Genomic DNA, 17,469 nt, shown 5'->3' with positions numbered 1-17,469 from the left:
TAATCGGTTAAGTGGTTTAGGAGTCCATTGAGGACAAACATTGTGACACGAGATTTATATATATATTAAGATTTTATTAAGTAAAAGTGTACTTATGAGGCTTTCTTGTACGGGGAAATTTTGTTGGTGAATAAAAAAAAACACATTTAAAAATTGGTTACCTACATAGCATTTATTAATAGTATTATAGTATTAATGTCCCCGACGAGTACAATATGGGGGTCTTCAAGCGAAGAGTGAACCGGTACCTACTAGGGAAGCGCGTACCATCTTAGACCGCATCTCAGCTTTCCACCAGGCGAGATTGTGGTCAAGCGCTTCCCTATCCTAAGTAAAAAAAAAAAAAAAAAAAATGTCCTGTGGCATAGGGGCAGAGGGCGTATACAGTGCGCCGCCATCGCGTTGCCATCGCGTTCTGTCTTGGGCTACGCTCTTCACCTCCTGCCACGTCAACCAGATCGCCTTAGCCTCCGCCGCTTATTAATAATTATAGTGAATAGGTAAAATAAATATACCTAATCAAATCTTATTTCTAGAGAGGAAAGACTGTCTATTTATGATAATACAAAATTGGATCTCTACATTTTAAGAAATACGAATACATTTTATACTAAATAAATAAAAATGCGCTAAATATATAAATAAAACGTTTATATTATTTTGTATTGATATTATAATTATTAAGTAAGTACTATATTTAAAACAATTTCCAAAACCGATTAATCATTGCACTTTTATCCAAGCCAAAAATTTATACAAAAATACTACCATCCTCATCCTACTAATCCTATCCTATCCTACTAATAATTAAAATACTCGTCGTCGTCGTCGTTTCAGCCGTGGGACGTCCACTGCTGGACAAAGGCCTCCCTCAAGGATTTCCAGTACGACCGGTCACCGGCGGCCTGCATCCAGCGGCTCCCTGCCACTCGGACCAGGTCGTCCGTCCATCTTGTGGGAGGTCGTCCCACGCTTCGTCGTCCAGTTCGTGGCCTCCATTCCAGAACCTTTCTGCCCCAACGGCCATCGGTTCTACGGGCTATGTGCCCCGCCCATTGCCACTTCAACGTACTAATCCGGCGAGCTATGTCGGTGACTCCGGTTCTCCTACGGATTTCCTCATTTCTGATTCGATCTCGTAGGGAAACTCCGAGCATAGCCCTTTCCATAGCACGTTGGGCGACGCTGAGCTTGTGCACAAGGCCCAGGGTTAGAGGCCACGTCTCTGTTCCGTAGGTCATCACTGGTAACACACACTGCTCGAAGAATTAAAATACTATCCTACTAATATTATAAATGCGAATGTTTGTGAATTCTGAGGATGTGTGTGTTTTTGTTACTCATTCACGCAAATTCTACTGAATCGATTACAATGAAAGAAGATACAATGAAAACTTGGATTAGGTAACACATAAGATAGTTATTTAGTTTGGATTAACACATAGAATCTCTACATGATCTATCACGCTATGTACATATGGATATATCACTATAAATACTAATAAGTAATAAGTATATAAAAATTAAAAACATAAAACGAAATCCCAACTAGAGGGCCCAGGGCTGCCCCACTAACGCATCCCACTTTAGAAAATAGGTCAGTATAAATACACTGCACATGCATTGGTTAGGGACGCGGTGTGCAGTTATTTACCGATTAATATAGAATTTATTGAAATACTCTGTTTGGATTTATCCGCGGAATAAGAAAACTACTATTATGATTAATTATTGTCTATACTTAATATTATAAAGCTGAAGAGTTTGTTTGAACGCGCTAATCTCGGGAAATACTGGTCCGATTTGAAAAATTCTTTCGGTGTTAGATAGCCAATTTATCCAAGAAGGCTATCGGCTATATATCATCTCGCTAAGACCAACATGAGCGGAACACTGCGCTTAAAACCGCGGAGCACAGCTAGTTCGACTATATTAGCTTAGCATTTACAAACCTAATGTATTACAGAAGGTTAGTACTGCCAAGTTTCATCAAAATTTGTGTTAGCCTGAAAGAGAGAACTTCCAAAAAATCTTCCAAATGTTCGCTTTTATAATATTGGTACGAATAAGAGACTGAGGAAATAATTGGAATCATTGTTAGATTGCTATAGATCTCTGAAAAAATCTAAATATGTACTAACGCTGTTCTGACCTCAGCGGCTTATATAAATAAATAATTTAATAAACCACCATTATTAAGTAATAGCAACGGATAAAAAAAACTATATTTTTATAAAAAAAATCTAAACTACAACAACACAACAACACTATATATACTACAACTGAGAATTACGCTTATTTAATATTATAAAAAAAAACTAATTAATATATAAATTTCACAAAGTGACAACCCTAAAACAGCGGACATTACGGTCTATAACCGCAAGGAAACGTAAAGCAGAGTTACGATCGATTTATTTTATTAAAAATACATTAAATTTTATATCAAAATGTTATTATAACACCAATATTATTCGTTTTGTGCTGTCACTGCGGAAGCTTTTCTAAAAGTTTTTACTATTTAAAATAATGCATTAGTCTTATTGGTAAATTTTTCAACGAACATATATTTTTAGCCGATGGTTCTAAGACAGTTCTCAATCAGAAGTGTTTGTCGTCAGTTTAAAGTAAGCATATTGTTTTCTTGCTCTTGAAGTCTGGAAGCGGCAGCACAAAATAGCATTCAGATTTTACAAATATCAATTTTATTTGTACCTACCACAAAATCTAATAAGCGAAGAACTATTACATTTCATAGATGTATTTTTTTTTTGTTGGCAATAGTCTGGATATCTGCCTAATGCTCTTGTTCTAATGTCCTGCCACACATATTTGCTTACAGCTTTGTTAGTCTGCTTCTATACTCAATGGAAAATACTGCCGATTCAGTTTTTACAAGAGCGTGTGTGCCGAGCACACGTGACAGAAGTAAAACTTCTTTGGTAAGATTCAAAGGTACCAAAATCGTTGCCTTACTCCATGACGTGACGGTATTGCCATGTCGCGACCTTGAAATTTTAACTTCAACGCGCCTAAAGAAGTTTCACTTCAAAAAACTTATGATGTAGTACTTTGTAATATTATTCTCATCGGGTCACTAGCCCCGTGCAGACCAGGGTTAAATGCTTGGCAAGATGACGGGAATGCCAGTTATTTTTAACTGCCTCAGTTAACTAGGACAATGGTTAACGTGGTTCTGCATTTGATTAGTTTAATAACAAGTTGATATTAAAAAGCGATTTTGAACTTTCATGTGCTTTTCTCTCTCTTTAATATTGAGTAGACAAACAAAAGCGGTAATTTGGTTATCTACGGACTTATAAAGAAGGTTCTAAATTGATTTTACAGATAAATAAATTGATCGATTGCAATGAAACTTTTATGTAATAACATATTATTAATTTTAATTAATAAGTTATTATATCTCCATCGGCAGACGTTATTCTGACCTACTAATATATCCATACTAATATTATAAATGCGAAAGTTACTCTGTCTGTCTGTCTGTTACTCAATCACGCCTAAACTACTGAACCAATTTGCATGAAATTTGGTATGGAGATATTTTGATACCCGAGAAAGGACATAGGCTACCTTTTATTGCGAAATATGTACCACGGGCGAAGCCGGGGCGGACCACTAGTAATCTTATAAATTGCATAACAACTGTTTTTCAGCTTATTTCACGTGGGAGTAAGGCGTGCTGCTTCACGAATTTGGCCAGCTCGTACCAGGAAAGGAACCCCACCCCTACAGAAGATCACCATTAGCTACTAGCTAGTTAGCTAGTTCCGTTCGGTTTTGCACCCTTCAGATAATCGGCATCAAATAGTAGAACTGTTATATTAAACTCTTCCCAGAATCCACAATTCCCCTCCTTCATTATTTCATTATTGTTTATCATTGGAAAAAACGGCTTTTCCTACGCAAATGTTCATGGGCGGCGATCGCTTACCATAAGCGACTAAGCTAGTTTAATATAAAAGAATAAAAGAATTGTCAAAGCACTATTAAAAGTCAGATAAACCTAAGATGAAAGTGCGATAATGCTGCATAATGCATTTATGTTTAACCAGCTTTCCGCCAGCGGCTTCGCCCGCGTAATTAAACTTCCCGTTTCCGTGGAATTTCCGGAGTAAGTCTATCTTATGTACTTTTTCAGGTCACAAGCTGCAAGCAAGCAAGCACAAATTTCGCACTACTACCAAATTTAATTCAAATCGGTTCAGTAATTAAGGCGTGAAGAAAGGACATTCAGACAGATAGAGCTTCTGCATTTATAATATTAGTTAAGATTTATAGTATTGTTAAAAAATAAATAACAATAAGTCTTAGTAATATTAATTACATAGTAAATATAGAGAAGTGTGCCGATTTATATTTTCAGCCAACCCTTGACCGCTGACTGGTCACTTGGCATCTGTCCGCGTCTACTGTGACTCATGGAATGATTTAAATTCATTTAATTCACTCTTAGATCTCGTTGCATGTTCTGTTTACTTTGTTTTCTTTGATACATTTAAGTCTTAGATTGTATCGTAATTATTGTAGGTTGCCTCTATTGTTAATAATAGACTTAATATTATATGTATTTTCTAGGATTTTAAGTGCCTTACTTACCTACTAATAATTTATATCACGAACCATCTGTATATATATAGTAATTTTCAGCTTACAAATATTATACTATTCTACATAATACATATTATTGTGTTCAAACAAACTTTTTAAGTTTTTTATGCAAAACATTTCTTAAAAATTTGATTGGGATTTTTTTTTAATTTTTCACAAACAATCAGTGAAGATTTGACAAATAAATTGACTTCGAGTATATACGTTTATACAATACTTAAGTTTGATCACAGCTCAACACGACGTATATACTTCCCAAATGAGCTCCTGCTCACAAGAGCCGAGAGAGCCGAAGATATATTACCTAATTTGTAGAGTTCTAACTGAATTTACTGGAATTGTAGAGTTCTAACTGAATTTACTGGAATCGTGTCGCCTATGTTAATATTGTGATAATGCGAATAGAATATTAGCAGTTTATTTATTTTTTATTAAGAATTTGAATGCTATATATCATCCGTATTTTAGATTTCAGGCATAAAGGGAATATCATTAATACCCAAATATAAAAAGATTATCTTTTTTTTATGTATAAGCTGGCAGACTTGCCCGTCACCATACAGAAAGCGATAATTGGCGCCGCCCAAGAACAACCACAGACTCTGGAGTATTGTGGTTGCGTTGCCGGCCTTTGAGGCAGGATTTATCATTATTTCATTCTCTATTTTATAGGTATTAGGGGATAAAGAAAACAATTGTTATTTAAATAAATTTATTATATTTAATTGCACCTATAACATTAACGCAATTAAACTGTTTATTGTCAGACATTGTCAAGGCCACCAAAATTTTCTTAGAAAGGATTGAAGCAACAAATAAAATAAAATAAAACAAGATGGAAAACAAATAAGTCTTTGGCTCTGAAGTTAAGTAGAAAAAAAATTTCAAACGTAGCACCATTTTAATAAAAGATAGAATATTAAAAACATAACAATATAGCGTCGTATGAGGTTATCTGTCGCAAAAATAAATAAAAACTTATGTTTGTTTAATTATCTGTGGCAACGCTGATATTTATAGTCTGTGTGTGTAACACGTAGAAAAAGTTAAAATTATTAATGTATTTTTTTACAAAAATATCGATCTAATACTATTATAAAATGTGCACAATTTCTGAGACAGACTATAAATACAATTAACAAGTATTATATTTTTACAGGATTAGATCGAGATTTATACATAATAGTTTATATGTTGATTATTTGATTCTACCACAGATAACCTCTTAAACGCTAAGAAAATGCAGAGGGAGAAACTTTGTTTCTAAAGGCCTTTCATACCTGCGGCAGACCGCCGCGTTTCTTAGCCAAATATACATTAAAAATAAAAACACGATCGTTTATAAAAATTGTGTGTATACTTAGGTATTGAAAATATATTCTTAAAATCCTCTTAAATATATTTTTACAAACATTTATAAGAATATGTAAACGGGACGGAGTTTCGTTTATATTAACAACTATATATTAATAAGTAGGTATATAACACTCATACACTAAAGTTCACTTTCGTATTACAATTCCAAATATAGCACCTAAATAATATAACATCTATATTTGAATTCATAAACAGCTTTGAATAAATGTTTTATTACAGCGCCATCTACATTCAGACTGCGTCATCTTTACTTCAATTTCATTAGGACTTTTTAATCGTTAGTGTACGAATGTCTTACATATATATGATCGTAGGATCAACATGGTAACTATATGTTTCAAGACCCGTTTCAATCACCAACCCTTATAAAATATATCGCAGTACAGGATTAGCATCAAATTCTGATATTTGATAATAGCAGCCTCAAACCCGTGATTTTAAGTAGATTTATTATGATTTTATTGTACTTCTCATCCGGCAGTGCCCAGACCGTGTTTTTATTATCTTAATCCTAATTTAACATCAATGAAAATAAAATTTAAAGGTACTTTATAGGAATAAACATTTTAGTATTCAACAAAATCACTTATCCCAATCTAACCCTATGCGCTTAGCGTGAATATGTACATATAATTATGTATTTAGTGCGTTTGTGTTCGTGAAAATGTCGCAAGTAAACTTTTAAAACACCCGCAAGTGGGCATATTAAAAATTGCTGTATCAGTCGATTACAGACATTTTCACGTAACGAAAGATTAAATTAGCCTTATCGAAAGCAGATATTTCTATTCAGTTGTTTACGCCTTAATTTTGTGCCATCGTTAATACATCTGCTTTCTTCCTAAACAAGAAACAGAAAAGTGAAATGAACTTACAACAGCAACGATCCAAGATTATATACAATCAATTTACATAATAATTACAATACTAAAATAAACTATGTTACAATTTCAAAACGAATATACGTCTTTATTGTATAAAAATTTAAATGTTGAGCGAAGCTAGCGACATCTAGTCCATTATTTTGACACATGACATGTTGATGATTAAACACATCGCATTTTTTGGGGATTCTTTTAAAAATAAAAATAAATATTTTCGAGACTTCAATGGCAGTGTTCGTTGAGCTCTCATCTCTTAAATAAAATTGTAAAACATGTAAGTAAAAAAGTGTATACATTTTGTAAAACTCTAAATTCCGTTCGAGTCCTATTTCTATGTAATAATGTATAAACTAGAATATGTTGTCCTAATTAACGAACTTAGTTTTAAAAGAAACGTAACTGTGTAAAAGTATTAAGGAGTAAAGAATAAATTATATTAAAAATAAGTTTTCACGGTACTGTAAATCGATATTAATTAGGACAACCAAAATAGTACTAGCACTAAATAGTACTCAATTAATATACAAAAAGAAAACCAAAGGGCAGTGGCACACTAGCGACTTACGAACGCCACTTTACATATTCCATTTAGAATAAAAACGCCGCGTTTACCGCTCGTGTGGCAATACCCTTACATTGGCAGTACTGGTTCACATTTGAGATCACATCCTTGTAACCAGACTACAATAATCTGTATTTTATGAAAAGGACCCAAATATATGCACTAGAAATTTGAAAAGTTCTTAATAACAATTTTCTTAAAGTTTGATATGAAAATTGTTTGAGAAAAGTAAGAAACTGATGAAAAGTTAAGTTCCCGTAAGTTGATTTGTAGTTTTTACTTCTAAAATATGAAAGAAAAACGTAACAGATTGTACGGAAAATTTACAAGCAAGTAGCTCCTGAATTAAACATACTAGGTACTATAGTCACAAAAATACAAGGGTCGTTTCCACAAAATGCAGTCAAACATAAAGTTAAAATCACAAAATGAATTTGCTAACTATAACCTAACTACAGGTTTATACATAATGCACGATATCACTCGATGTCCAGCCGATGCTCGATCTGTAACAAACAAACAAACATACATTTAATACTGTGTTTTTCAGCGATAAACAAAAGAAACATTCTTATTCCATAAATTTAGACAAGACAATCATACAATCCTACATTCTTCACTACATAGTATAAAACAAAGTCGCCTTCTCTGTCCCTATGTCCTTATGTTTGCTTTAATCTTTAAAACTATGCAACTGATTTTAATGCGGTTTCTTTTAATAGATAGAGTGTTTCAAGATGAAGTTTTTAGTATATAATTTATTAGGTTTTAGACAAAGTGGGCGAAAAAAAAACAAATAAAATAAAATGCTCTGTGGACATTTTGGGAACGTCAGTTCAAAAATTTATTCAATAGTTGGTATTAAATTTAACATAATATTATTTATTATTATAAAGTAGATATCTAATGTATATGAACATTTGTCGATTTTATAAAAAAATCAATTTACCAAGTGATATGTTTCAGAACTTTGCAGTTAGTTGTTATGCATTTATTTACAATAAATATTATTCTCTATACATGTTAGAGTTAAAATGATGCTCTCCTATCTCTTTAGGATAAATAAAAGTAGAACAGGACATCACTAATTAAGTATAATTGGTGACAGGAGTACCAGGGCCATTACCACCATGAGCTAAAAATTGTTTAAAAGCATTAAGAGTTTTAGAGGGTCCGAAATTTATCGAGAAATCAAATTCTTAGAATTATTTATAAGTCCCCGCGCGTCAATCAGTTTTTCACAATATTTTTTACCAAACTTTAACGAATTGAAGATACGTTTTTTACAATGCTGTTTTTCTATTTATTAGCAAATTTGTACTTTACGTTATTCTAATACCATTCAGGATCTTTGTATTGGATAAATGACATAATTTGTACTTAGTACAATGGGTAGTAAGTAGTTTTTCACTCGTACGCTACGGAACTAAAACCATGCTGACTCACAATTTTTGGGACCACAATTTTGACTATATCCGGCATATTACATTATGAGATAATACTACAATATACTACAGTATTTCCTCGTTAATCCGAAACGGCCAATAAGATTTAGAAAAGTGTGTCAGTAAGACGAGAAATATTGCATAACGCGCGGAAGCTAGCCGACTGACTTTCACATTTACGCAAGAACATTGCATAACGAACCCAGAGACCCACTCACGGGGTTATGTAAGCCTTTATTTTTTGGCGGTTTAGTTAAATGTTATAGAAAGTAGAACGTGCGAAGTCGGTATCGGTACTAGTTCAAGTTGACGTAACCATTTCGAAATGGGTTTTTGGGGCTCAAGGAAATAGCGGATGTTGAGGAAGTTATGACGATTGATTTAGAATCTTTAAACATACGTATGATACGTACAAAGGCTACTCCTATGGCAACTAACCATCGTTGTAGTAGTGATATTGTCGATGGTCATAGACATAACCAAAAGCCTACTAGATGTGCCCCGTGGCTGATGATCAAAGACATAACCAAAAGCTACTACTGCCTAGCTACTACAGATGTGCCCCGGTGGTGTCTCTCGATATTAGCCAGAAGGGCTTCTACATCTTAACGCGGACGCGTGGGTGAACTGAAGGTTCACCCAGGGCCGCAATGCTTCAGTCCTATTGGTCTGAGCGTGATGATATTATATAGCCTTCCTCGATAAATGGGCTATCTAACAGTGAAAGAATTTTTCAATCGGATCCGTGGTTTCTGAGTTTAGTTTAAATAAACTAACTCCTCAGATTTATAATATTAAGCATAGATGTGTGGTTATGGAATGTGGTCTCTAAAATGATTTACAGAAAGACAGGTGGAACTTTTATGAACAGAAATTGTGCTTAATAGGATGTATGGAGATTAGCTTATTAAATAACAGCTTATAATGTTGCGAAATGGTGTTGAAGTTAACATTTGAATTAATATTGGATATATTGGAAAGTTAAAATGGGCAAGAGCAGATGTATTTCTTGAATTAATGTCTATGGATTTTACCGGGGAAGTAATAACTAGTGTATACACTATACATATTTATTATTAACTGCTTCCGCGGATTTTATTTCATTCTCATTGACGTTATCATAGAGGTATAAAGACGTGAAGATTTTGCATCGTCCTTTTTGTTTAACGGTGCATTTACATCAAACGAACATGGAGCTAGAGCTCTTTCGTGATCTTTTAGTCACGAAAGCATTCTTTCATGATCTTTTTAGTTCTAGCTTAAATTAAAACTCGTATTCAGTATTTGAACATTGCATAGAATCTTTTCGAACGCACTATGATTAACGAAAGAATGCTCTACGTCTGTTTACACTAAAAGAATTTGACCTAATGGTAATGGGGTTAGAATACATATTCCTGAAAAGAAAATGATGACAAAATGAATGTTTTCAAAACTTTTCGTAATTACTAGGTAATATACAGGTGTCCCACCGTCGCTATTCTAAGCTCAATGGAGGTTATAGTTTTGCATACGCTGTGTACCTACGTAAAAAATACTTCAAAAATTCCTGATGCATTTTTTTTTCAAATAGATGAATTCTTAAAACTCTATGTGTACACCCATAACAAGCAACCCGCCACCCGCACGTGATTATAATTATGTTTTCATAGACAAACTGCTCACATTATCGAAGCGTTATATGACGGCTGCGCGAAGCTAGAGAAGAAAACATGAATTTCCATGTACAAGTCCCTTTGCACTTAGTATACCAATAGTGGGACACCCTGTATAATAAAACAGTAATTTAAATCAGTGCTATAAAATACAATAGAAAACTAGAATAATGACTATCAATAAATGATTTATAGTATTTCGTAATAAGAATAAAGTACCTATGTAACATTGCGAATGTTGCGTAAAATTAACATTTCTTACATTTAATTTTATTGTTCGCATTATGGAAACATTTTGTAATATTTATTTACCTTATAACCGATTTCAAAAAAGGAGGAGCTTCTCATTTCAACGGTTTTTTGTATTAAATATTCAAATGCATTTTCTACCGTTACTACCTATGTCACTATTGGTTTTAGTTTTTCTTTCTGCATTAAAAACTAGCTGTATATTCATTTATCGAGCTGATTAATTCTTCTTCATAGTAAGTGGTCATTTAGATACAAAATTAACTTTGACTAATAAGTCAGTCATATACCTTTAAACTTATTACAATAATACTCAGTACAATTATTATCTACTTCTCTTACGTGAATAAAACTGCTTATGAGTTTATCGTGATTAATCGATTCCTATTCCAGTATAGGTACTTACTGTATAATATCCAACTAATCTTACAATTACCTATTACTAATACGAATCCATATCATCTATCAACACTCAAATGATTACTATACTTAGGGCTGATTTTTCAATCCTTGGTTAAAACTTATTCATCGAATAACGTATTAAACTACAATTTCAAATGAAATATGTATATGACAGTTTACAGGTGACATTTTAAAATGTTCGTGTAATACGTTATTGGACGGATAAATTTTAACCAAGGATTGAAAAATCGGCCCTTAGATACTTATTTTTCGTAATTATTGTCTCATTTAATCATTATAATCTCAAACTTACACTTCCCGTACATAAAAGTACCAAATACTTTATCACTGTGTGAGTTTCCCTTATTAATTAACAGCCGAACACCCATTTTAGTGTCACTTATCAAAAATTTTTAGTTGCACTCACGGAGTGTAGAGTGCATTGCCTTGTGGAGAGGGCGATGACCTTAATTCACTGATTTTTTATGGTTCCCTTAGTTTATGGCGAATGAGATGAATGGAGTGTCTTGTTGTTGTTTTTTGTGTTATTACGTATTTAGATAAAAAAGGGAAAAGAAAATGTCAATCTTTTTTCCTTGGGTTTGAGTTGTTATTTACCTGCATTTTAAAATGAACCTGTAGTGTGTTATTTACATTTATTTTAATACCTATTACATTTAGAAACTAAAATTGTTTTTTACGCTTACTAACATTAAGAATAGAGTTATTTTTTCTTAATGTAGAGCTCTGTTGATATTAAACAATGTTACTTTTATACAAACAGTAAAGTGTGTAAATTAAATGAAACAGGCAGAGGAGTTTTTAATTCAAATACTGTGTTTTGAAGTGTGTTTATAAAATATAGACACTAATAAGTACTTCCTACAATTAAGTATTAACGCTTTCATAATACATTTGTTTACGAATAGTTCAATAGAATTTTTGGTTGAATGAAGCCATTATACTATTTAATTTATTGCATTATTATTATATAGGTATTACATTCGAATGAATATTCAAAAAAAGTACACACCACGCATATTACAATTGATGGTATATAATATTAAACGATTGGATTATTCATTGAAGAGAGCTGTAAAGTACAATTTAAAGTAATTAAAAAATATTTAAATTTTATATATTTTTTCGAAATACAAACACGCTGTATATAGACTAGCTGTGCTCCGCGGTTTTACTTGCAGTGCTCCGCTCCTGTTGGCCTTAGCGAGATGAAATATAGCCTTTGGCCTTCCTCGATAAATGGGCTATATAACACCAAAAGAATTTTTCAAATCGGACCAGTAGTTCACGAGATTAGCGCGTTCAAACAAACAAACTCATCAGCTTTATAATATTAAGTGTAGATAAATGGATACTGAAGCAGGCCTGTTACTGTATCACAGAAGATACTATACTTGACTCATATCTAAACCAAGATGAATCAACGTATTTAAACAATTTGATAAAGGATATAAAACACGGAGACTGTGTTTTTTTCCTTTGTATTTGTGTTATGTTTATAAAGGCTGATCCTTTTTGCACGTCACATAAAAAATATTTGTTTTAAAAGCATTGTTAATTTGTTATTAAATTATAAAATATTATTTAGATTGTTGAATTTTATCAGCACTGGTTTTTGAATGTATTTTGTTTACTTTTTTAAGTGTAACTTCTTTTTCTTATCCCTACCACGCGTGATTCGACATATTTCTGTAAAGTTGCATAAAATTAGTAAATTATTTTTTGAAAAATAAGGTCATAAAGAAGTATCACTTCTTACGTGTGTACACTATAGTACACGCACACATTTTTTTTTGGTGATATAAGATAGGTATTAAATCCATTTACAGTACTTGTTTTAAATAATATGAATATGCTTTGTAAGCCTATACTCTATTGTTGTATGAACATATAAATTTATTTATTTATTTATTTTTACACTTAATTAATTGTACAAATAGGAAACCTTAGTATTAATTACATCTAAAAACAGAGTACAATTAACTTGGCGGCCTTATCACTAAGTAGTGATCTCTACCAGGCAACCACGGTAAAAGGTAACAAGCAAAGAGGTCACTAAAAAGGCGGGACGAGAACAGAGAAAAAAAAAAATAAATGTATGTGTGTGTGAAGCTTTACTGTCAATGTGTGGGTATAGATTTACCTTTTTATGTAGGTAGGCGTAGCTTAAAATATTTGATGCTTACTGTACATACCTAGTAAAATTTGTATTCAGTACCTCTACTCTGTACATAGTTATTTGTATGCAGTATCTACCTACATTAATTTATTATGCAAGTTTGTGTATTTAAAATAAACACAAACCTAAAAATTACGGTTTAGAAATATTAAAATCTAACTATGTCTTTAATTTTTAAAAATATTTGTATATCTCTACAAAGCAAGAATAGTTTAATAAATTTAATAATGTAATTTCAACATTAAATAGATCTTAAATAATCATTAAAAAATATGAAAAAGAAATTAAATAAATAGCCATCATATTATTACCAGTTATGTAATTGGACATTTCCAATCATTGATATTTTTAGAAACACACACTTCAAAACAATCGAACAGTTTCCAACGTGTGTGCCGAATATACGTGTCAGTATTGAAACTTCTTTGGCAAGATTTAAAGATACCAAAATCGTCGCCTTTATATGGACGTGACGGTATTGCCATGACGCGACCTTGAAATTTTACTCTCAACGCTTGTCTGTATAAAAAGTCTTGAGTTTGAGTTTAGATTTGAGTTTGAGTTTATAAACATAGCACAGCCCTATTACTCAACTATTTTCCCAGACTCTATCGGTTATCTTGAGTACCGGATAGTGATTCATTTCGTATAACTACATAATATATTACTATGTGCCTGTAATTATTAAATGAGTTCAATGTGACATATACATATTATATAATTTAATTTCATTCGCTTGATCTTTTAGGAGCGGATTTTTAAGAGTATACAATAAAAGTTTTTGAGTATTATCATAATACTATGGTATTATTAATTACATATTATACTATGTTATTATGATCCCTTCTCGAGGTTTCGGCTGGGGATAAAATAAAACCTATGTTTCTCGGAAAAGATGTAGCTTTCTTCTAGTAAAAGATAGTTTTACATCAATCGAATACTTTATCAGTTAAAAGCTAACAAACAAATATTTTCTCTACTTTTAGTACAGTTGTATTTATGACTTCTTTAAAGTTTCAAAAATATATTAATATAAGAATGATAAAATAAAATAAAAAAGGTCGTTATAATGTATTAATGAAAACAGCGGCTAAATATTATGTTGTTGTTTTAGAGATGAATGCACCCACATTCACAAAACAACAAACGCACAAAAAAAAATTTCGTCACAAACTTTACTTTGAGACTTTTCCTGAATAAAAGTGATCAATAACTATATAATAGTTATGTATACGGTACAAAATTTCATCTATCAATTTATCAAGTAAACCCGCGTTACAACTCTATACAGCATACCTTTCAATCAGTAATTCATAAAATCTCACCATCTATCGATATCTGATATGTTTGTTTGTTTGTTTATGATAACGTATTTATGTCACTGCTATGCGCCCTACATACACCACTTGAGTTGTGATCTATTTGAAATGTGACGTCATTTACTAGAATCCTATGAAAAATATTGTACACATAGTTGAGAGTGATACCTTATTATCTAATGAATTGGTGTAACGTGAGTGGCAGCCATAAGTTTGAACACTAGTATTTCTTAACTCTAGCCTTAAATCCATAGGCACTAATATTAAGAAATAATTAAAATAAAAAAGTCATAGTTTGACGCTCGATTTTCCTAGAAATTTGGAAGTAAAACAATAACATTTTTATTGTTCACACAATAGATAAAAGTACAATAAATTTAATTTCTTCTACTCTCAAACAGATAAAAGAAAATATTACAGATTTTCACTTGTTACGGATAATTTCAAAAACTACTAAACAGATTTTGAAAATAATTTCATCAAGAAAAAACTCACGAATTACATTTTATTGGTAACATGAACAACAAACACATGATACTGTCTTCTTGAATGACATAATATTTTGCAATACTTTAATAGGCAAATCCGTGTAGAGTCAGGACGACCGGCATCGGCATGTCCTACCCCACTACTTAAATCTTACATCACTACAAAGTCGCTTTCTCTGTTCCTTTGTATGCTTAATTCTTTAAAACTACGCAAAGGATTTTCATCTGGTTTTTTTAATAGATAGAGTGATTCAAGAGGAAGGTTTTAGTATATAATTTATTATAAATATTAAAATTTGTAACGATTAATCGCATCTGTATGTTTGCAAATACATAGATTACACGCACACACACAATATAGGCTAATTTTCACTTAGTTACGCGCGCAAAGTCACAGCCTCAAGCTTCGACAAATTTGTTTCAAAAAAACAAAAACAAAATAATAAACAAACGTGCCAAAACCACGATGGGGGCCACGTGATGTCTCACAAACTCGAAGAAGCCGTACAAAATCGAGAAATTTCCAACAAATTAACCTTTTTACTCGAAATTTCGATTTCATAATAATTTTCCAGTTATCCAGCGTTATTTTAAAATTAACTTGTATTGTTTGTGTGTAAATAAAACAAATTGGTATGAAATAATGTGAAATAATATGGTATCGATAGAATTTGTATGGAAACAATAATAGTTTTTAACGAAGATGTATTAAAAGTTATAAATTCAAAGTTATAAAGAGTTCAACTACAACCTATTTAGACATACGATCAAACCACACACATATATTTACTTAACATAACTAATATAACCTATTCAATATGTACGAGCTTGTTTAATAAACAAAGATAAACTTAATTAGATATTTTAGAATGTAGAGCAACGATGTCATAGAACATCCATACTTATAAATGCGAAAGTAACTCTGTCTGTCTGTTACTTAATCACGCCTTAACTACTGAACCAATTTGCATGAAATTTGGTATAGAGATACATATTTTGATACCCGAGAAAGGACATAGGCTACTTTTTACCCCGGGACATAAGATAGATTTATTCCGGAAATCCCACGGGAACGGGAACTATGCGGGTTTTTCTTTGACTGTGCGGGCGAAGCTGCGGGTGGAAAACTAGTATTATTATAATAGAGCAAGAGCCCATAACGGCCAGACCTTCGTTGTTTTATAAAAGTTGAAAGTTTCTCTGTATATATGACTCCTTTACAGATAACAAAGACCAGCGACCATAGAGTTAAGTACATAGTACATTTCTCTTTTTTATACAAAGTGAGTAATATATAGCAGATATGTTATATAATAAATATAATATACCTAATAACCCTGGAAAACATAATTCGATATTGGATTAATTTTATTAGGGCCGGTTTTTTTTTGTTAAAATTTATCCGTCCAATAAAGTATTACACGAACATTTTAAAATGTCACCTGTAAACTGTCAAATACGGACAATTAGAATACATTTTTGAAATGGTAGTTTAATACGTTATTCGATGTTTAAGCTTTAACCAAGGATTGAAAAATCAAATCAATCAAACCCTAATAATTTTGTTTGCTCTATGAATTATTACTGTTCATAGATATAATGTATTTAAATATGTTTTCCTAAAAACAGTGCATAATTTGATTCTTGAAATTTACACACTTACGTACTTAGGTACATAAAGTTTTTAAGAAAATATGTTCAATTCCATTTGCGAATATAAATGATTTTATTTAAATGAATAACGAATTGATAAGTTAACAGGAAGGGCTGATATAAGTCTTGTAAATAGTGATAATATTATTAATTACACGCAGTTAACTATTTAGTTACTAGGATAAGGTATTTATATTGGAAAAGGATATTTTTAAGCTATTGCATAGCTTCTATCGCGGGCCTTGAGCGCGGGGACCGAATCGAGAAATTCCGTAACGAAAAAACCTCACGCTCCCCACTCCGACGGGCGGAGGTGTGGCTTGAAGGCATAGCATGCAATAACTTTACCGCGGCAGTCCCCGAGTGCTACACGTCGTTTTTTTTTATTATGTATCTTATGTATCAAGTGTGTGAAAATATATGATACAAAAATATAATCATCGCAGTTTTACCAATCTTAATCATTCGTTTAATTTCAATATTTAGTTCGGATTGGTCAATAAATAATGTAATTCATATGTTTAATTAATATCTGTCACAAATCACATTAAGTTTGTGCATTGCGAGTGAACCAAAAAATATGTATTTAAAGTATTATGTGTC

The 17,469-nt window shown here is 32.0% G+C and overlaps 2 protein-coding genes across 2 annotated transcripts in view; both read right to left on the bottom strand.

Moving 5' to 3' along the window:
• Positions 1-871: 871 nt before the first annotated feature.
• LOC123701954 lies at positions 872-1,241 on the bottom strand. Its single transcript, XM_045649588.1, has 2 exons — positions 1,073-1,241; positions 872-1,011 (listed from the first exon to the last, which is right to left on the bottom strand). Exons 1-2 carry the CDS (start codon positions 1,239-1,241, stop codon positions 872-874), a joined length of 309 nt encoding a protein of 102 aa, XP_045505544.1.
• A 6,579-nt stretch (positions 1,242-7,820) lies between these two features.
• LOC123701930 (CCAAT/enhancer-binding protein) overlaps positions 7,821-17,469 on the bottom strand; it is a 28,997-nt gene continuing 19,348 nt past the window's right edge. The window contains exon 2 of the mRNA XM_045649559.1: positions 7,821-7,961. The gene's annotated coding sequence lies outside the window, so the exon portion shown is untranslated. The remainder of the gene's footprint in view (positions 7,962-17,469) is intronic.

The sequence above is a fragment of the Colias croceus genome, chromosome 22 (genome assembly GCF_905220415.1).
Source record: "Colias croceus chromosome 22, ilColCroc2.1".
NCBI lineage: Eukaryota > Metazoa > Arthropoda > Insecta > Lepidoptera > Pieridae > Colias > Colias croceus.
This window is presented reverse-complemented; position numbering and strand designations above follow the sequence as displayed.

Coding starts and splice junctions, on each gene's coding strand:
- LOC123701954 (XM_045649588.1), bottom strand. CDS start 1,241: ATGACCTACGGAACAGAGACGTGGCCTCTAACCCTGGGCCTTGTGCAC. Junction 1,012..1,072: donor CGACATAGCTCGCCGGATTA/GTACGTTGAAGT, acceptor CCGTTGGGGCAG/AAAGGTTCTGGAATGGAGGC.